Source organism: Neodiprion virginianus, chromosome 2 (genome assembly GCF_021901495.1).
Source record: "Neodiprion virginianus isolate iyNeoVirg1 chromosome 2, iyNeoVirg1.1, whole genome shotgun sequence".
Lineage (NCBI taxonomy): Eukaryota > Metazoa > Arthropoda > Insecta > Hymenoptera > Diprionidae > Neodiprion > Neodiprion virginianus.
In genome coordinates, this window is record NC_060878.1 from 12,184,405 (window position 1) to 12,204,943 (window position 20,539).

At 37.1% G+C, this 20,539-nt stretch overlaps 4 protein-coding genes across 7 annotated transcripts; 2 read left to right on the forward strand and 2 right to left on the reverse strand.

Moving 5' to 3' along the window:
- Positions 1 to 1,647: 1,647 nt before the first annotated feature.
- On the reverse strand, positions 1,648 to 8,513 carry LOC124297106 (nodal modulator 2). Its single transcript, XM_046747736.1, has 14 exons — positions 8,303 to 8,513; positions 8,075 to 8,174; positions 7,873 to 8,001; positions 7,565 to 7,731; positions 7,328 to 7,481; positions 6,808 to 7,210; positions 6,460 to 6,736; positions 6,207 to 6,388; positions 5,349 to 5,796; positions 4,937 to 5,129; positions 4,465 to 4,610; positions 4,189 to 4,312; positions 3,483 to 3,845; positions 1,648 to 3,017 (listed from the first exon to the last, which is right to left on the reverse strand). Exons 1-14 carry the CDS (start codon positions 8,446 to 8,448, stop codon positions 2,310 to 2,312), a joined length of 3,540 nt encoding a protein of 1,179 aa, XP_046603692.1. The 5' UTR covers positions 8,449 to 8,513; the 3' UTR covers positions 1,648 to 2,309.
- Positions 8,514 to 8,948: 435 nt separating this feature from the next.
- Positions 8,949 to 10,854, forward strand: LOC124297107 (protein Tube). Its single transcript, XM_046747737.1, has 3 exons — positions 8,949 to 9,279; positions 9,361 to 9,530; positions 9,715 to 10,854. The coding sequence occupies exons 1-3, from the start codon at positions 9,125 to 9,127 to the stop codon at positions 10,620 to 10,622; spliced, it is 1,233 nt and encodes a 410-aa protein (XP_046603693.1). The 5' UTR covers positions 8,949 to 9,124; the 3' UTR covers positions 10,623 to 10,854.
- Positions 10,855 to 12,520: 1,666 nt separating this feature from the next.
- On the forward strand, positions 12,521 to 18,729 carry LOC124299105 (uncharacterized). 4 transcript variants are annotated; one of them, XM_046752051.1, is made up of 6 exons: positions 12,521 to 12,619; positions 13,626 to 13,863; positions 14,346 to 14,448; positions 15,017 to 15,269; positions 16,738 to 16,891; positions 17,851 to 18,729. In XM_046752051.1, exons 2-6 carry the CDS (start codon positions 13,635 to 13,637, stop codon positions 18,042 to 18,044), a joined length of 933 nt encoding a protein of 310 aa, XP_046608007.1. In that variant the 5' UTR covers positions 12,521 to 12,619; positions 13,626 to 13,634; the 3' UTR covers positions 18,045 to 18,729. The 4 variants fall into 4 exon arrangements, with proteins under 4 accessions (XP_046608007.1, XP_046608009.1, XP_046608011.1 ...); XM_046752053.1 differs by having other exon boundaries at positions 14,352 to 14,448; XM_046752055.1 differs by having other exon boundaries at positions 13,626 to 13,728.
- LOC124299106 (1,2-dihydroxy-3-keto-5-methylthiopentene dioxygenase) lies at positions 18,421 to 20,458 on the reverse strand. The gene is made up of 4 exons (XM_046752056.1): positions 20,170 to 20,458; positions 19,965 to 20,084; positions 19,692 to 19,871; positions 18,421 to 19,427 (listed from the first exon to the last, which is right to left on the reverse strand). The coding sequence occupies exons 1-4, from the start codon at positions 20,290 to 20,292 to the stop codon at positions 19,293 to 19,295; spliced, it is 558 nt and encodes a 185-aa protein (XP_046608012.1). The 5' UTR covers positions 20,293 to 20,458; the 3' UTR covers positions 18,421 to 19,292.
- Between the last annotated feature and the right edge of the window lie 81 nt (positions 20,459 to 20,539).

Below are 20,539 nucleotides of genomic sequence, written 5' to 3' on the forward strand. Positions count from 1 at the left end.
AATTATGAAGTTGTTGTATCAAAACGAATTAAGCTTGTTCTAATTTATATTTTGTTGAGTCAAGAGTTCAATGGTTAAAAAAGATAATGTAATTTGTTGTTACAAAAATCTTTTGCATAGACTGAAATACTACTCATTCAGCGCACAAAACGTATCGTCGAATGAACTCATTGATAATTTTGTGACTTGATACCCGTTTATTGAATGGGTCAAACCCGACAATTTGTTACATATGTAGAAGGATAAATTGAACATGTGTTAATAATTTTTGTTCATTTGTCGTCAATATCAATATCGATGCCTCGAAACTATTATGCTTTCTTCGTTTGCAATACGGCTAATGAAGAATTTTATATTATGTTATCCACATGTCATTTCTTAGACGGCTACCTAGTTTTACAAATATCTCAAACTATATCCGTAGTGAGAGAGTTTACCGCCTAGTAGCCGTTTATAGTACTAGTATACTGAGGTTTACGATGACTATATTCTCTATTTATTTCAAAGCATGTGGTGTTGCTTTGGCCTGTAAACTAATTGGTGCAAGTGATTCAACCAGTTACGCCAAACAAGCTCCGGTTAAATCAACAAATTATGACATTCAATTCATGTAAAATTTTTGTTGGGTAGGTTCATGTACTTATTTTATTTGAAGTGCCTAATCTTTTCTGTCAACAAACATGCGAGCCAGAGGAACAATATATAAACTTCAAATGAAATGATATTTAGTTGACTCAATTTCGGAAACATACTAAAAGGTTCACACCTTCGATTTTTGAAGCCTGAAGTCTGTGCGCAAAGTACATAATTTCCGAACAGTGTGGTAAAACAACATTGGCGCATGCGCACAACTGAAATTCTCGATCTTACATAGTAAACCTTACTTTGATGTATGCGCATTTGAAGTAACTTAATTTTACGCATTGCCGTTAAGCGTAAGTTGCCTAAATACAATTTCACGTGCTGTCAGAGGCACTTTCGTTGCTTCTTAAATGATACTTTTCTTCGGGAAGATGTTGGAAAAAATACTGTGTATCATACATACGGATGGGTGATACCTGTTCCACAGAGTTCCAGACTAGTGTGATAATAATGCTCACCTTGGCTCATGCTGCAACTTCACACTTGGCAAAAAATAAGTCATTGTACAAAGTGAATTCTTTGACAGCATGATCCGTTGTTTGCTAAAATTTACCGCATAAGCGCCTCATTCCGAGCGTGGCCGTTTGCCTGGGCAACCGACATAAATTTAGACGACAGGTCGTCGCGATCGAAAAATTTTTACGGCGTCCGTCTTAAGCACAACGTGAAATTTTTTTGGTTAGATTTATCGCCGGCGGTTTGTCGCCCTGGAAACAGCTGCTGTGAGATTGTATGCGTGAGCATTAAATTTTATCTGACGACAAATCATGCAATCGTTAGGAATTCGCTCTGTATACGACTTAGTGTTCAGTAGTTGCCTGTTTGCCGGGATCGTGGTCGGAGTGGTATTTGCAATATGGCATCGGCAGTAAAAATCAGCTTACAGATTGAGGTTAACTTCACAAATACCGTAACGAATACAGTTACAGAAAACGTGAAAGCTGTTGGACTGTCATTTTGTGACATTTAGTCAGTGTATGGTAAAATATCTAATAAAAAACCATGTTGATAATTCATAGACTTAATAAGCCTATATTATAATTAAATGTGCCAGCTATAACAGTTAGTGTTACGTGCTCTCTGGCGCCAGATGGCGTCTTATGAATTTAAAAATACCAATATTGTCACAAGGTAAAAATGCAAATATGTGCAACACCTTGAAATTTCATTTGGAATGTGAAGCGAAAATTTGTAAATTTTGGCAGAGCCATAACCTGGCTTTCACTTTCAACTTAATAATAAAAGCAAGAAATAGAAATTTTTAAAATCGAGCTAATGAAAAGTATTTAAATTCAAGCAACGCCATCTGTTGTCTAATCTGCTTAATCAATTCTCAATGTCATTTTGAAGTTGAAAGCCTTAGTCAGATTTGAAAATTCTATCCCAGCATTCTAAGACCAATAATTAGAATTAGTGCTGTGCTTACTGTGCTTGTGTTACAAGCCATGAGAATTCTGTTTCAACATTTCGCTAAACTCTCTCTCGGTGCAGTGTTAACTGTAACCAATGTAGTAAGTATACATAGCGAACAAATGGTACCTAACTGATATTACTATTTTATTCTAGGAGTGAGGTGTCATTTACACGAACTTTGACCATCACTTCATCTACATTGGATTCAGTTTACTTAAATTCACAAAATATACACATCACAATTCTCACTGAAATTACATTTTCCGTGGTTTAACTTTCCTTTTATTAATGTTCATTATTTGCTCAACGATGATATCATCAGCTCTTGGATCAACGGGAACAGTTTGAACCGGCGATCTAGAAATTGGCACAGGTTTGGTCCAATTTTCAACTAACGTGGTGAGATTGTTCCACAATTTTTCACGATTCAAAAAAGCCAGTGCTACCAGCATAATCAATGGCAATGCAACTACAGAGGTTTGATTCACGTCACCTTGGTCGACTTTTCTTTCAGCATGGAATGATAACTTCACGTGTTTGAAGGATGAATTCGCTTCAAAATATATTGGTATGGTCTTGTATTTATGCAGTGTCTGTGACAACGACGATTCTAACTGTACAAAGTATTTCTTGTTGTCAGCTTGCAATGGGGGGAAATGAATGAGAAATCCTGCACTGTAACTATTTCCCAATTTCGATGCATGTTGAGTGTCCAATTTCACAACGTGTATCGGTGAATCAGGTATGTCTTCTCTGCACAGCTTCACCCTCAGCGTTCGATAGTGTTCCGGGTGAGCAGCGTCAATGTGAACCGAAAGATCCGTCCGCAAAATTGGATGGAAAGCAATCAGACGTATGCCATGGATGTCTTCTGTAGCTTGAACGGCCACAGAGCTTGGCGTGGCTCTCTGGACGTGAAGATTTGCTTCCACATTGGGCTTCAAACGAATCGCATAAATACACTAGAAATAAAAAACGGCATTTGCTTAGCAACGATCTTCTGTTATCGGTGTGGCCACTCGATTTATATTTTATAAATCACTGACTTTTCTGAACTTTCCAGACAGAAATTACGCTTTTATCATTTATTCTTACTTCTACATGTCGCATTTTGCAACACTTATTTTTTACTTTTAAAAACGTTGAAATTGAACAGTTCATCAATAGAAAGCAGAAGTTCTAAGTACTATCAGATACGAATTTTTGGTTCAGCAGTTAGGAAGACAGTAAAACCTGTTTAAAAAATCTCGCGCAGTAGTACTTCTGCCACCGACAGTGTCAGTGAACGGATATAATTTAAAAAAAAAAAAAAAAAACATCACTAATATTTATTAGTAATGGATTAATAATTCGAGAGAAGGTTTTATAATTAGAAACAAGTGACCATCCTGCACTGTTACAGTCGAGATTAGAGGCAAGACACTTACAGAAGGTTGAAGACCCCTGATCCGAAACTTTCCATTCTCCTCAGTTGTTGCTTCTTCCTGGTACGAGGCGCAGTCCGTCTGCCCAACAGCTTCGACCAACAAGCCTTGTTCTGGTTGTCCGTTCAAAGAGGTTACAACTCCATAGGCACTAAATGCAACTCTGTTACCAGACAATTCAACTTTGACAGTTGCTCCTTCTGCCACATTAATCATCTTCGATGGAGGATCAAATCGATATTCTTTCATCATTGGCCGTAGGTAATATTCACCAGGAGACAATGAATTGAATACTAACTGTCCCTCTTCGCCTGTTATACTATTTTTACGATAATTTTGTCCCCCAGATAACGATAACAGCACACCCTGAAAATTTGCAAGCCAAAGAACCTTTTATTAATGAGATTTTTTAAGTGCTAATCAATTAAAGTTCAACAATTCTTTCGTGATTATTCGAGAAAGATTACTTAATCGTAAATGACTCTACAAATTGGTTTGAAAATTATGCTAAAAAGCTTTGAAATTGAATACTTCAGCAAAATTTCACTGAAATTCTAGGACTCGTTCTGAAAATCCCCAGTTCAAAGATTTTTTCATAGAAGAATTTGCAGCAGCGATAGCAATAAGAAATGTCTAAATATATTTTTAATAACGAACAATAGGCTTTGAATGATGGAGGATAAACTTTAGTTACAAAAACTTATTTTACCTGCAATGGCTGATGGTCGGCTTGATCTGAGACAAACACAATCACCTCAGCGAGTTTATGGGCCATGAATTTGCCACTTGCATCAGGTCCTGTAATGATATAGCCGTCTTTTTCTGCAGTAACGCTAGAAAATTAATCAAAAACAAGAATCAGTTATCAAATGAATGATTCGTTTATTAAGTTGTACTCGATTTTCTTTCAAAAGTTTTTTGGACCCAGTTTAGGGGTAAATACTTCCATTGGACATGCGTAATACTTCCGTGAAATTTTCTTTACCTGTAATCAACTTTTCCGTCAAGAGGACCAACTCTGTAATTTCCATCCGATTGTGTAACCAGCGTTTGAACTGGCGCAGTTTTGTCTTTACCAAATATTTGAATTTTCACTCCGTCCAGCGGTGGTAGAATACTGCCACTTATTACCTAGTAAGTCACTAACAAGTATTATTTATAATCTTGAATATGGGACATTATCTTTAAAATCAGATAAAATTTGGTCATATTTTTTATATGCTTTACTTGTGTTTTAATTTCATTTTGCTTATCAAAATGGATCATTCATGACTTTTTTTTAAATTGGCATGACAAATCGTGCCTGAATTATGAATTTTCAAGAAATTCCTATTGAAAGAGATATTGGAAAAATTCGAGGCATGTTTAGGGCCTTGCAAAATTTAAAGTCTTATCGGATTTCAAAAGTAATTCATATCAATTCATCACCATACAGTGGTGATAAAAAAAAATCTTACCTTTCCCATGTCACCAATAAATGAAGCAACATTATCCCTGCAATCGTTTTCTCCAATAACAATTAAAGACGAGGGGCTGAACAGGAGAATTTCCGACAAGGGTGTCACGATGTATTCATTATCAGTATTTGCGTTGAATTCAAATTTATACTTATAACTGTTTCCTTCTTTAACATAGTTTAAAGGTCCTAGACTGTAAGAAAATTGATACTGTCATGTAAAAAAAAAGTAATGGCAGTTATTATTCTAAATAGAAAACCAATCAAGGTGGTAGAACCCGGATGTTTCAGCTTACTATCACTTATACGTATTATACATTTTAATCCAATTTTTTACATCCAACGTTCTGCAAATTTGTGTAGGAAAAGTTAGGGAATGTGAATAAGAAGTTGATATGTAATATGAAACTCACATCAACGGATCTTCAGCATGCTCGATTTTCACCTTGAGCCCATCCACTACGTCTGTGCTAATGATGTTCCCCTTGTGACTGTGCTCTGTCGATGACAATATAACAGGAGCCAAGCTGTTCGTATCCCAAGTGTATTCGGATCTTGGATAAACGTGACAACTTTTTGGTACAAACCGGTATTCACCAGGTGCCGATGTACAATGCCTTGTACTTCCCTTAGAAAGTTTTAATAAAACTTTCTGTGAACTCTTCAAGTCAGAAAACTCGACAGCGGTATCGTGCGAAGAGATGAAAGTTATTGAAAAGCCGATCTGCTTGAATGTTGGCACCTCAGCGAATTCAGAGGTTACAAAAATTCTCTGACTTGGATTTTCCCAACAGAATACATCAGTGTCTATCAATACTTCGTACTGACCAGGCAAGATGTTCGAGAATTTGTATTTTCTATCTAAAAATCAGATGAAAAGCCATTTCCTAATATTAATCATATTTAGCTATGTTGGTACAAGCAGTCTATTATTTCATGGGTATGTTACATACGCGATTGGACGTATGATAAATTCACTTGCGTTTATGCAATTCAGGATGCATTTTACTGATCGATACTCGTCTTGTGGTCCATGTTAATTGCAAACAGAGAAAACTCAGTAAATCGTAAACTATAAAGCAAATGTTGATCAGTACAATGTACTATTAGTTGTCAAAATGCCGAAATGCACACCGATTCCAGTTAAATGTACTCTGAACTGCACGAATGAAGGTGAGCTTATCTTTTTTTTAAATGGGCCATGTAACATTTTCATGAAACAACCCGATGGATTGTCAATTTTGACGTTTGAACATTACATTCCATCTTACCTTTGGTTTGTATGGTCTTAACAGTGGCTCCATCGAGAATTTTGAGAGTAACAGATGCTTGACTGCAGTCCGAATCCCGCAAACACTCAACTTTTCCCATCAGCGTGGCTTTCAATTGCAAAAAATCGAGGTTTCTTATTGGTTCAGATGAAACATCAATCTCATGTTGCAAAGGATAGAATCTAATGAATAAGAATTTTAAATATAATTATCGGATACCGTAATTTTACGGCTCTTGACTCATAATACATACTGTAGTCCTTTTGCCTTCTCATCGTTGCTAACAAAAACACTCAATTGATATTTGCCACGGGCAAGATATAAGCAAAATTCTCCTGTCTTAGGATCAGTTTCAATTTCACTGTGGAATGTGGAAGCAACTTTTTGTACAGCAACCTTCCGATGATGCAGCGTATCTTTGGCCGACAAAGTCACCCTCCCACAAACTTTGTAAGACGAAGGCGCTGAAGGCGGTAATTCTGTAGAGTTTGGTGATATCTTCACATTTTTCTCCTCGAATTGTACATCATCTAGAAAAAACCAATTGCTAACACGCGTGATAACTAAACAGTGAAATATTAGGTTAGTGGTTTATAGGTACCTGCTTCAATTTTGAATGAATACTGTCCAGCCTTCATGTTGTCAACTCTGTAAGAGCCATCCTTGTTTGTTATTGCAGCGAGTTTTTTGTTTAAGTAAATTTTAGCCCCCTCTAATCCGCCACCTTGCATTGACGCATGTACAGCCCCACTTATCGTGAAACCAGTTATCTTAAAGTCTTGAGGGAGAATCAGACTCTCGTGGTGAACTTTGAAAGCTAATTCCATCGGCTGAACATCAAACTTTGTTTGAGCACCAGCATAGTGTGGCACAAGACGATACTCTCCAGGGGCAAGAGAAGAAAAAGTGAAACGCCCAGTTTTGTCGGAGAGAACATGGCATAGCGGTTTGTTAGATTCAAACCCTTTAATTGGTGTGGTTTCGCAGTTTCTCGCTTGTCCATTCTGTTCAACAGAGATGAGTCAGGATGAGGATTTTTTTCATTTTATGGAAAAACCTTACCAAACAAATAAATGATGCGTTAATAATTACATAATATATTCAATGTTCGTTCTACGTACCCCAAACAGAATAAAAGACACTCCTTTCATTGGTTCATCTTCACTGGTAACTCGTCCACTTACATCGTACCCAGCGACTACTAAGCTATTATCAGCCAGTTCTGTATTTCCCTCTCTAACAGTAACATCAAGTTTGGATTTCTCAATTATCCACCTTCAAAATTAAAAGCACATCAAGAACATAGTAGAGTTTAGCTGATATTCAATTGTTTTTGAATACACATCGATAGAACTTACCTTGGATGCGATGCTATGAGAACATACTTGCCGGGTTGAATTGGTGTGAAGTAAAATGTACCTCCATGAGCAGTTATTGTTGTGTCAACCGGAGATTCTCTATTTTTGTCTGTGTATAAAGAGACTGTGACTCCCTTTGGTCCAGAACTAGTGCCATGGCTTGTAACCTAGTTATGTATTAGTATATTATGAAAAAGATGAATTTTTTTCGAAAACATGCCCAAAAATCAAAACTATTCTGCTAATGGGTAACTGAATTTATTGGCTATTGATTCAATAAGTGACACATGTTTATTTAAAGATCGAACCTTTCCTGTGATTCCGAAGCCTTTGAAAGTGAAGTTTATGTCTTTTCCTGAGCTACACAAATCTGTAGAGCCGTCAACATGCAGAGTGACTGACGTTGGTTCAAAACTCCATCCTCTCGGTGGCTCAACCTAAAATAGCACAAGAAAAGGTGGTTATCATGTCTCTCATCCTATCGACCTACACTGCAATTTGAGCACTCACCTTCAGTACGTATTCCCCTTTATCGTACAGAGGTAAAAAGTAGTACCCATTATTTGGAGCACATTCTGTTTCATCTTTCAGGCTTCCAGCCTTGGTATACCTAAGTTTTCAAACCATGATGTAGTAGATTCATAAATTAGGTTAGGTTAAGTCGGGGCTAGATTAGGTTAGGGTTGATGATTGGAATTGAAAATTAGTGCCAGGTGTGTCACAGACTTGAATACTTACAATTTTATGTGAACTTTGGCAAAATCAATGGGCACGTGACTTTTGATAAATCCGCCACATCCCAAAATATCTTCGGCAAAAGTTTCTGATACTGATAAATACAAATTGAATAATAAAATGATTAAGTTCCTAAGGCACAGAGTCATCTTTGCCCCTCTCTGCGCTCGTGTTCTCGCAATTAAGTCAACTGACTGGTGATTGTATAGGTATGTAAGACCGTGATGTCGGCAATACAAAAGTCTATCATCAAATAATTCGTCATATTAAAAATGTCCGCAGCGCTCTACTCGTGGCCGCGAGACGAAGCATCGAACGGATCCAAAGGAAATAACGTAGTACAGACTACAGTACATACATACCGAACATGCCCCACAGCACGGTCTTCTACACAGGTCTGGCGACTCGGCCCGTTTTATGGTGGCGGGGGTGTCCCGCTTAACGGGCTCTTTTTCAATAGTTTGTTCTATTACCGCGTAAGTCGTTGCGATCGAAGATCATTGAATTGCATGCGCCCTTTACTTGTGTGAGGCTGTGTGAGGTTCATTAGCAAAACCCTTTTCAACATGCGACTCTAGCGGTAAATGTGAGAACGATGGAAAACAGGCCCGTAAAGCGGGACACCCTCTCCACTAGAGTTACAAGGTATAGAACGCCGTGTCCCACAGTTCACGTGTCGTCCATGTTGTTATTAAACAAACGAGCTATCCAAGTCTTGATCTATGCGTTTTGATATATTTACTTGAGTGAAAACTTTTTAAACGAAAACACAATTTTTTTTGGTGATCAGTACTCTTAAATTGATATACCCACGCAATCACAGATATGGATGCCAATACTGAGATACGTAAATTGAGGCCTGCAGAGCTGTATAAACTTGGTAGAATATTGACTGCCTCTGATTCATGGAAAATGTTGATGGCGATTGTGCCCAAGGAAGGAACTGAAAATGTTCCAAAATTCAGTACCGAACACTTTGAGTGAGTTGCATACATTGAATATAAATTTAAAATATTTCTAGTACAAATAGGAATATTTACCATTTTTTTAATGCTCGTCAGACTGATTGAACAGGCCAGTCGCCAACAACGAAAATCAGCGGCAGAAATATTTTTAGAAGAATGGAGCACAATGGGAAAACGTAGGCCAACTTTGCAGTCCACTTTGACTCTTCTCGTCAAGGCTCAATTGTTTAAAGCTGCAGATTATATTGCAGTTGATTTATTGCATGGTAAGAAAGTTGTCTATGTGCAATTTTATGAAGAATTTACACACCGTGACTGGTTTTTCAGTAATTTTTACAAACTTTTTACAATAAATATTTTACACACAATGTCAAATGTGTTGGCTAAAACCATATCCGAAATCAAAGGAACAAACTTAGTAATTAGTGCAATGTGGTTCATCATTTTCAGGCCAACCTCCGCAAAGACCGTTGAGTGGCCCAGCTGCTCCAGTGATTATTTCTGATGAAGAAATTGAAATGTTGTTGAATGAGACAGCTTCGGAGCACGATGAAAAGCTAACGTGTCGAATTTCGGAGCCACCAGAAAATTTGGATGTAATCTTGGACGGAATGAGTTATCCTAGTGAACTTTCTTATCAAAATTCAACAGAATCAAAAGTCTTGGTTAACGAAACTTTAAAGAATTCTGATTTAATGCAATTTAGTGTAAGCAGTACAAAGTTGTGTAAAAGTAGCCATCAAAATCTTAATGTGGACCCGGAGTCCAATTTAATTCAATTCAGTAGCAATAGTGTTCATGATAGTACAAATAGTTCTCTGTCTATACTCAAACAAGTTCAAGAACGAAGCTCCGTGAAACATGGGCATAAAGATTTTCGCGCACCAAATAACGGTGTCGAATCGTCATATGATGGCGCAAATGAGTTTACTACTGTCAGTGATTATGATCAGCTTGAATTGAAGTCTAGCGAATTGCCGGCAGTTGTGGCAAACCTTGGTAACGGCATTCGAACCACGTACAGCGAATTAGATTCGAGCGAATTGCCACAAATTGTCGCCGAAATTGGTAAACGAAAATCATCGAATCCAACCAAATTGCCAGCCAAACTTCAGTCATTTGGAGAAAACACTGACGTTTCAACTTCTTCGACATCATCAGATTCGTCGTCATCAAATTCTGACACTAATGCCATGAATACATATGACAATTACAGTAATGACAACATACCGATTTGTGTAAACGCTCTTCTTGGAAGCTCGGAAAATTATGAACTGGTAACAGCAGAATTGCCGCAAATAGTAGCAGACTTGGGACGGGATCAACAATGCAGTTTTACCGATTCAAAATCTGGATGAAAATCTGCCGAAATTACCAACGGTATTAACCAATAGGCGTCTAAGTTATTGGATAAACAATATGTTCAATAAATTGTGAACAGAATAAAAATTGTCTTCCAATGTCATGAGTTTCATCCCAACTGAATGTTTGCAAAGAAATGTGTTGCAACATTACGTGCTTTTCTAAACTATGTAAATAGTATAACTGTATTGATACTGTAAATATTAAAAATATATCTTTTTGAAAGTAGTTACATGTGTAAATGTTCATTTATTGCGCGTAATCTGTAAACTCTGAAAAATATAATTGATTACGTCAAGTATTAATAGAGATCGACGATCGCCGGTCGCGCCAAGTTCATTAGCATGAGCCGACACACTATCTTTTATTTGCCGAAAATGTCATCATATATATTTCCGCTCTCACGATGAAATTCGCCATTTGACAAGTTTTATACGTTTATAGATTGTGAGCGCTTTCATTAAGCCTTATATCAATACGATCAATGCACAGAGAGCCGGAATATACCACCTGTCGTATTTCCAACAAGGTCAAAATAGTCAGTTCGATCAAAAATTTTCAACGACCGTCAACGATTTAACGACTTGATGTACGAAATACTAGTGGTCCTTAACTTTTAGACTGCCGAGATTTTGAGAGCTTTATTCCTCTCAGAAAGTCTCAAAATGTTTTATCTGTACCTCATACCTAACATATATGTAAAATTCCAATCACAGACTTGACAAGATTGTTTTTAAATTTTCATGCTCCCAGGGGCTTAAACGCTTTCAAAAAAATTCCCAAAAAATTAAGCTGTCCACATCAACTCTAAGATAGTCCGCTTTATGGTCAAAGTAGCTTATGGAAATAACGTGGGAAAAACTTTTTTCTCAGTATATATTTTATTGTAAAAGTAATAATGTTCCAAAAAATCTGTAACTGCGAGTTTTTAGTGGGCATTAGTGCTATTATCTGAAAAAAATACACATCCCAGGCAATCTTGACGAATTGCATATCCTCAAAATCTGACTTTTTTTATTTAGAAGAAGTGCAATTCATCTGTATTGCCTGGTACGATAATGTGTATTTTTTTCAGATAGCCACACTAATACTCACTAAACCCTCGCACTTACAGATTTTTTGGAACATTATTACTCTCACAATAAAATATATACTGAGAAAAAAGTTTTTCCAATGTTATTGACATAAGATACTTCGATCACACAACAGGCTATCTTAGAGTTATCATAGAGAAATCAATTTTTTGTACAAATTTGCACGAAATGTCCCAATTTGCCTGAAAATCGTAGAAATCATTTCCACCAGGGTGACAATCATACAATGTATTTATTGTTACAAGATGGAGTCATCAATCTGAAAATTCCATTGTCGAAAGACGGGGGGGGGGGGGGGGGGGGGTTATAAAATACATTCCCTTTTAGTAATTTACTTTCCTAGAAAAATTTTCTTCAAATAAAATTTGGCGAATACTAATTTAAAATTGTTTATTTTTCTCACAGGAGAGGCGTAATTTGTCTCGTTGTATTCCTATAATTTGTGAAGAAATTAGAAGTTTCTAAATTTAGGAAAGTGAAAATTTCGGTCATTGTTCTTTTTTTTATTGCATTGTTAGATGCAACTTGATTTATTGCGTTTCTCTCGTTTCGACACAATTTTTTTTATCGGATGTCCCATGTACCCTACAATAATGACATCAATCGAATGATTTGAGTGCAATATTATTTTTGCGAGAGAAAAAGGACGGTGTGGTTATATGTATATAAAATTGACCCTCCACTAGATAAAGAGTCAATGCACTGACCAAAACACTCTGAATTCTGTATATGCAATACATATCAGATGTTGTCAGTGCGATTGAGATTGCATGGAGCATATTTGAAAGTGTTGGTTTGGCGTCTCGGTCGATAAGGCGACGCGTGCGCCGATCTTCGGGAAAACTGGAGTAGGTCCTATTCTGTCAGTGCGTCAACAACTTATTGTCTCGTTCTGAAGGGTAAGTAGGCATTTTTTAGAGGTCAGACACAGTGTTTTCGCTTAGGTGATTTAAAGGGAAAAAAAAATAAAAATGACAATTACCGCTCGCAAACTTATTTTATTGCATTTTGTACAATTACTTGAAGTAAGATTTGGTTTATTATTGCGCATGAAGGTGCGTTCAATACCCGCACCCTTGATGTATGTTCCGAAACGTGAATTTAATATTTTTAAACCTTCGTTTACAATAATAGTGTAATATGCTAACATCCGTGGTGAGAATTATATTTAGAGCCTTATAACCACTTCTACGAATTTAATCGGAATGTGAAATCGCACAAATCCTCAGTTTTTCCTTAAAAACTGCTCACGAAATACAAAAATTTGTGGTAGACATTGAAATTTTTTGAAAACACCGGTTTCATTTTCGTAATTCTAGTTTTATTGAAAATATTCATTTATAGGTATTTTCATATTTTGCCAGCTACACTTCAGAAAATCCAATTTAAACTGAAGAAAAATTCTAATTTCTCTCAATTGATTCCTGATTTTCCATAATGCGATTCCGTCACAAAATACGGATAAACACCAGAACTTAGATTTTTGAAGCTGCGTGACATGAGTCGTAATTCTTAAAAAATACGACATTTCTCTAGGCATTGATTCGATTTACACCTCTAGCCCGACTAGGTGAAAAATAGTTAGGAAGGTTAAAATTCGGAGTTTTTCATATTTCCAGCAGAAAACCAAATTCCGAAAGAATATGAATTCTTTTTAGAAATCCCTTAGAATTTCACGGAGTCTCTCTCAGACATTATCACAACAGTTCAAATTTCTTCAGAAATAATGCTGAATTTGTCTCATACACGTCAGCGAACGTGGTGTACGTATATCTGAGAAATTTCTAATCGTATTATTTTTACCAAGGAAGAGCTGGTCAGGTTGGATTTATTGATTAAGATCACTTCGAAGCTCCCGCTAGTTTCCCTTCCGTTGTAATTCAACGTGTTTTTTCTGTTTTGCAGAAAATAGTGATGAACAACACGAGCTGCACCGTGTGTAAACTGGGTCCACCACCAGACATGATATTACGCCTCCCACCGCCGCCGATTCCAGCATTTCTTCAACGTAATTCTGACATCTCATCATTTTATTTAAATTCCGAAGTTCAATCGTTCGCCACGCATTTGAACGACAGTCCTTGCAAACATTTTTGCGATTGGAGGTCGGAAGGTGTTCAGTACATTGAACTCCCGCAACAAGGTGCATACGTATTGAAATATGTATTGTGGAATTACATCTTATAATTAATTCGAAAAAAAAAAAAAACAATTCGATACAAAGCTTAATATTTTTATAATCACTGAGAATGTGAATCAGCCAATATCATCGCTAAAGGTTTTTCACTACCAGATATAGGAAGAATTTGTTTTAACGCAAAGAAGATTCACTTTTTCGACGAAGATTTCAAAGTCCTCCCCAAAAACTATGCATTCATTCCTTTGGAATAAAAATTACTCATTGGTCACTATACTTTGCAACTTTTAAACGGAGTATTAAACTGCAAAAAATTTTCGAAATTTAATCAACATGGATTCTTTAGTACTGAATTGTATATTATACTTGAATTAATGTTACTACTTTGAAAAGTTTTCAGCAAACTGATTTCACCTTGCAATTGTGAAATCTTATTTTAATAAAAAAAAAGTTACTCGTTGCCGATGAATAGTTGTAACAATTTTCAGGAACAGTTTTCGACGATACCTGGCTACTCGTCCTTATGTCGTCCTGTGTAGGAGTCATATTCGTCGGTATTATCCTTGCCGTACTACTTCTCAAGTGCAAGTCGTAAGTAAACCGATACAGATCTATACCATCTGCATACCCGTATAATAAATTGGCACGCTATTTATTACTTGCTATAAATGTGAAACAAAACAGCTTCACTGATAAAATGTTCGATATATCATAACATAGAATTGGATCCGTCATTTTGAATTTCGAATAATGCTGAGGTCAAATTCAAATTCAGTAATGTATAATTTAATAAAATATAATACTCTAAAAGCACAGAAAGCCACGCTTTCAGTCACTGCATTATCGTAATTCAAGTTGCTTCGGCACAGACCGATATATTCACAAAATGAAGGTCCAACAGATTGCACGACATTTTCTGTTGAGTGATATTTGTGAAATTCACCTAAAACGATCAGTTCTTTAACACTCACGACGCTATATTGCCTTAGCCCGCATTACGGATACTAATCTTTACAGACGTTTTTATGTGTTAAATCCACGAAGATACAGTAAATATAATATTATACACGCAGATATCGCAATATAATATACACACCCATATGTACGTAATGAAAACTCTTTCGTAAGTTAAGTCACGATGAATAATATGCACACGCAGAACTAGCGGAGGTAAGACCGGTGTCTCGTCAATACCTGTGGCAACTTCGACTGTACAGGCCAAGTTGGGGAGGATTCCAAACGAGGCAGTTCTTTATCCCTGTGCGGCAGACACCCTGCAGGACAGCCGAGTGATGTGGGCGACATTAACTCCCCGCGGAACGACGCGCCATTACTTAGAAGATCATCATTACGAAACCATAAACAACACGCGATTTCCAAAGCGCACTATTGCCGCTTCCCCAACTGAGCACGTAAGAATTTCAACTTTTTTCCATTTACGTTGCATGTGCTTTACCTTTTCTGTCTCTACATTCGAGTCTGACCTGAGAATCTTGAGATTATAAATGGCGGATCTTTTATCGTGGAAAATCGTTACAGTCTAAATAATTCGAAATACACCAAATATTTTTCTTACAACACCTGCTTGGGAAGTTTGATTTTCAAAGCCTGTGGAGCGTGCCCAATTTCCAAACAGTGGGTTATAACGACGTTGGCGCATGCGCATAATCGAAATGCGCAACCTTACTTACTAGGGTTTTCTTTGGCGCATGCGCATTTTCAAATAACTCAATTTTAAACACTGTCAGTGGCATCTTCGGTGTTTTTCAAATCAAACTTTTCTTCACAGGTATTGGAAAAAATGGCGTGTATCACACATATGTAGATAGGCGACATCTGACCTGTGTGATTACAGCGCTTGCCTTGACTTTTGCTGTGTTCACACTAGTAATGGAAGGTGGGGCAAGACCGGCCACCATAAAATTATAGGTCAAGTGGCATTTGCGAGTCCAGACGAGTAATACAAAACAGTATGAAACGTAGCTCAGTTGACAGTGATAAACAATCAGGAGGGTAGAGCGAAATTGGCCACCCAGGAAAATAAATGGACAAATTGCATTTTTGCGTGAAGGTGAGTAAGATCAGACGAAAACAACTTATCTTCGCTAAGAATCGATAAAATACTGGCTCGGCGCATTCCGAAAAAATCGCATTTTGGTCATTCTGTGCGGCAGTAGGTGAGAAAGAAACTTTTTCTTATAAGTTCACTTACGTGTCGGTTTAAGATGATATTTCAGTCAGTCTATACCAACCGAATTGCAATTTTTTAAAAATTCGGCGTATAATTGCCCGTAGAATAGGGCAAAACAAATGTAGAATGGATATTTTGACGAATTATGAGAAAAAAGTATGAGAAGATTTGCCGAAATAGGGAGAAATCTGCTTTTTTAACATTTCGAGATTCGGACGTGTAATTTATTCTGTTTAATATCAAAGTCTACGCATCACCCACGAGAAAACAAACAAGTAAGCTCCATTCCGGATGCAAATGACAAACATAAATATACCAAAACGTATTTGTTAAACGCAATAACAACACCATGGATTGTATACCGAGCGAAAATTGTAATTTTTATTTTCATAATTTTTACGATTTTGGCCCACGCTCTTGGTTGTTCATCGCTGTCAGCGGAGCCTTGTATACTGGGTTGCATACCGTTTTGTCTTACTCGCATGGACGTGGAAATGCCAGTTAGCCAACGTTTTTTGGGTGGCCAATCTGACCCCACGGCCCGTGCTGCTTCACCTTTCCCTACTGGTGCGTTGCGGCTCACGCTGCAAATTTCACATTCATCAGAAGTCGCCCACTTTTCGCACCTGTATTGTAATATACTATTATAAAATTTGTACAAATGTTTTATACGAGTGTAATTATCTTAGGTATACGCTGAACCACCCGTACCATCACCAGTGCAGACTCTTCCAAAAGATGGGTCGGCATTTGATAACACTGCTTTTGTTGATTACGAGGAACCTCTTACTGCGAGGACTGAATATTATCAATTGGATGATGTCTTGGAACCAAATTTTTCAGGTCAGTATTGGGATCCGTAAGTTCAGCGAATTCCATCTTACGACAGTAAATGCACGACACTAATTATCATCATGGTCTTATTTGATTTTGTGAGTAGTTTTTTTTAGCCAATATTTGACTTTAAATCGATTCAACAAAAGTACTCCGGCCCAGCATTTCCTGTAGCATCAGATCGTGCATGTGTCTGTGATCGGCAACGCTTTAGGGTGGAATTGGGTATGCTTGTTGCATGCTGCTGTAGCGTGGGTCGATCGAAAGACATGCACGGGTCTGATCACTGACACACTTCGTTTTCCCACATACAATTGGCGATTCAATGATTCTTTCTTGTGAATTTCTCGCAAATGCGTAAACTATAATGTGATATAAATATAAGCTAAATTGAGGCATTAATAAGTATATCAGAACAGCACCGCGGTGAACAACTACGAGAAAAAAACAAGAAGTTGTTGATTGCACGTCAAACGGAACGTGTACGAGTAGAATTGGTTCGGTTGTCGGAAAAACAATTCTTTTTTGCGGCAGAGCATATATGTCATTTGTCGTAAATCTGCAGCAAGCCTCATTCGGAAGCGAACATATGCAAGTCTTTTCTACAACTGCGGAAACAGACAACTAGTGGTCTACCAGCAGAGTTATGCCTGCGCCCAAGTGATGGCCGTTATTACGTAAACTTGCGGCAGAATGCTACCTGGGAGCACTCACACTCATGGGATAATAGCTTATATGCTCTAAGGATAATAGCCATAAGAAAAAATAAGAAGAAATCGATTCATTAACACAAAATGAAACTCCAATAGCATTATTATTAAAATTAGTTAGATAAATTGCCATAAAAAAATCAGCTGGTTACTCGATGCGACGCCATATTACTCAAACCATGCTCGACGCTGTTTTTACTGCAACGAGATTTCTCAGAATTATTTTCAGTAGAAAATGTAATACTGTGTGACTTTCAGGCAACGTAACACTGCAACGAGGGACGTTGCGTCCACGTGTGAGTTCTCCAACGAGAATTGAGAACCCGAATTTGCCCCCATTGAACCTTCAACCCCACAAACGTACTCTGCGTCGAACCCAGGGAACTCAGTCAAGCACGGACAGCTTGTCGAGAAGCAGTGCCACGTCGTCGACTTTCACCCCGAATTTATAAATTCCTATGATGATCTAATCATGATGAGGGTTGAGTGTAATATTAATCGTGGTATTCCATGTGTATGAAATATTTGTATCGATTACTCATCCATTGACCTTCATTCACCCTCTAAGACTATGTCATATTTTTTAATCGTTTCCCTCACAGGTGAGAGAGTCTTTGATCAATACAAAAAATTGAATTTTTTCTCAATATCTAGTCAAGTAGAACGTCAATCGAAGTACCTGCACCTTAGGGCGGGTCGAAAAAATCCATTATTGTATCTTCCGTTTCTATAAAGACACATATATTGGCATAATGACAACACTTTATGCCACTCGAAAACTGTGCAATTAGTGATCTGAATGAAAGTTTCGTATTTTTTCGACCCACCCTTTTGCACATATATGTATTATTTATTATTCGAATTGTTAGAAATGTATGGACATCCACAAAAATAAGGATGACCTCCATAACTATGCGGATTATAACTATGTGATCCTATATTGTTACAAACATTTTTATTTATTTATTTCATTTCGGATGCATTCTTATCAATAAAATGAACCACCGGCACAGGTATGAATTGTAAGCACACTCACCTGCCTACTTGATGTAATTACATACTTGTGTACACCCACATTGCTGTAACTGTTTTTACAACTTCTATAGGTATTAAATAAATATAGTAGGTATAATTATTCTTGGAGTTTCCTAGTTAGATACCCTCAACTTTAATATCACCAGCGATGCTGAAAGTTTCATCACGGATGAGGGGACATTTCTAGTTTCATTGCATAATGTACAAACTGCTAAATGAGATTTTTAATGTGGGTGTGGTTGGAGCAATATGGCGTGGGGATAGGTAATCAGCCGATCGTTTTAGGTGAATTTGAAGAATATGAAGCGGTAAACATAGTGCAGGCTACTAGTCGTTTATTTTGTGAGAACACGTCGATGGATAGTAAAATATGCGATAAATAACTAATTCCATAATTAAATATGACGTTCATTTTGATTGGAACAGAACATTAACTGCCAAAAGATAGTGAAAGATTCTATAAACTTTCTAAAATATCGTTACCACAAGCTCAAACAATAAGGGTAAAAAAACTAAGAGTAACCTGGTTTTCTCATCAAATAGTTCAACAGTTTGTAATTTTACAGACTGGGTAAATACCCAACTGTAATTAATATTCATAAAATACCTGTTAACAATTGATATACAATATACTGTACGTCAACTTCATTCGTGATTCTTCAATTCTAATTGGTGGCAACTTTAAAACCTTGTTGAAGACGTCGCACATATTCTTGCCGGCATTCCATGTCATCAGCTGGTCTGTTGTGTGGTTCCCACACAGGAACACCAACAAAGTATCTTTTTGCTTTGATAAAATTCTGAAAGAACATATTTTCATATCATACATGGTGTCTTTGAGGTGATGCTATGCAAAATTAGTTAAGGGTTTTAAATGAATTTTGAACAAAGCAATTAGATAGAACTTTCTTTTACAATTTAATCACTTAGATATTCTAAAATTACTGCTAATAATATGAATTAGAATTTGTGAAAAGTTGGGAATCCACTCTATTTTACCATCAGGGCAAGCAATTTTTCAAATTTTGATTTACAACAAACACCATATCAATGCGAATACTTACATTAGAGTCTAATGTAAATCGATGATATATTCCGCTAGGTATGATGATCAAATCACCGGGAACAACCTCAATGCGAACCCATTGGTCATCACTGTTTCTCACATCAAAGTACCCAGAGCCCTCAAGAACGAGACGAATTTCCTCGTCTGTGTGCAAGTGTTCCGTAAAGAAATGTTTCAACTGTAATTGTTGGTATATAGATAAATATACTGGGTTGAAGGTAATTAACTATTACAAGTATAACGACGAAAAATCAAGGTATTCAGGGATTACCTTGTCTTCATAGTTCTGGAGACACTCTTTGGAGCAAATGATCTCATCCTCATAAGAATACCCTCTACTTTCTTTCAGCTGTTTCAGTACCGTGTCTGACTTGTAGTTGTCATGGTCAACCTGAGAAAGTAAATCTCAGATATTATTGGAGAAGTTTTTGGTTTAACAAGTTTGTGGTTTTCTCAAATAGCAGGATTGTTCTTACCTTGAAATATTCAACACCTGTGGCGGCAAACAGCTCTGACAACGATAAGAATTGCGGAGGATCGGTGAAGTGTTCCAGACGTTGATCGGTATCCAATTCATCCATTATCCATGCACGAACCATTATTGTAAGTCTTAAAAACTCGGTATTGGAAATCTTAGACGACTGACAACCAGCGAATGAACTTTTGACCTTTGTCAGCCACTATCAATCTTGCTCAAGGTCTTAATCAGTGTCTTCCACGCAATTACCAAACTCATACTCCAGACGGTTTACTTACAACTTAATCTCTTGCGGCTGTACACAACGATGAAGTGACAATGTCTGTATTCTATAAGCGCATTCCGGTATTATTTTGTTGGCTGCATTG

Bases quoted from the DNA above. Each gene is read 5' to 3' on its own strand.
- LOC124297106 (XM_046747736.1), bottom strand. From the start codon at position 8,448: ATGACTCTGTGCCTTAGGAACTTAATCATTTTATTATTCAATTTGTAT. The intron at 8,175-8,302 runs GTAAGTATTCAA...TTGAAAACTTAG, and splicing joins GCCAAAGTTCACATAAAATT to GTATACCAAGGCTGGAAGCC. The intron at 3,018-3,482 runs GTAAGTGTCTTG...TTTTATTTCTAG, and splicing joins TCAGGGGTCTTCAACCTTCT to TGTATTTATGCGATTCGTTT.
- LOC124297107 (XM_046747737.1), top strand. From the start codon at position 9,125: ATGGATGCCAATACTGAGATACGTAAATTGAGGCCTGCAGAGCTGTAT. The intron at 9,280-9,360 runs GTGAGTTGCATA...AATGCTCGTCAG, and splicing joins TTCAGTACCGAACACTTTGA to ACTGATTGAACAGGCCAGTC. The intron at 9,531-9,714 runs GTAAGAAAGTTG...CATCATTTTCAG, and splicing joins TGCAGTTGATTTATTGCATG to GCCAACCTCCGCAAAGACCG.
- LOC124299105 (XM_046752051.1), top strand. From the start codon at position 13,635: ATGAACAACACGAGCTGCACCGTGTGTAAACTGGGTCCACCACCAGAC. The intron at 14,449-15,016 runs GTAAGTAAACCG...ATGCACACGCAG, and splicing joins CTACTTCTCAAGTGCAAGTC to AACTAGCGGAGGTAAGACCG. The intron at 16,892-17,850 runs GTCAGTATTGGG...TGTGACTTTCAG, and splicing joins CTTGGAACCAAATTTTTCAG to GCAACGTAACACTGCAACGA.
- LOC124299106 (XM_046752056.1), bottom strand. From the start codon at position 20,292: ATGGTTCGTGCATGGATAATGGATGAATTGGATACCGATCAACGTCTG. The intron at 20,085-20,169 runs GTAAGAACAATC...TTACTTTCTCAG, and splicing joins CAGGTGTTGAATATTTCAAG to GTTGACCATGACAACTACAA. The intron at 19,872-19,964 runs GTAATCCCTGAA...CAACAATTACAG, and splicing joins TCCAGAACTATGAAGACAAG to TTGAAACATTTCTTTACGGA.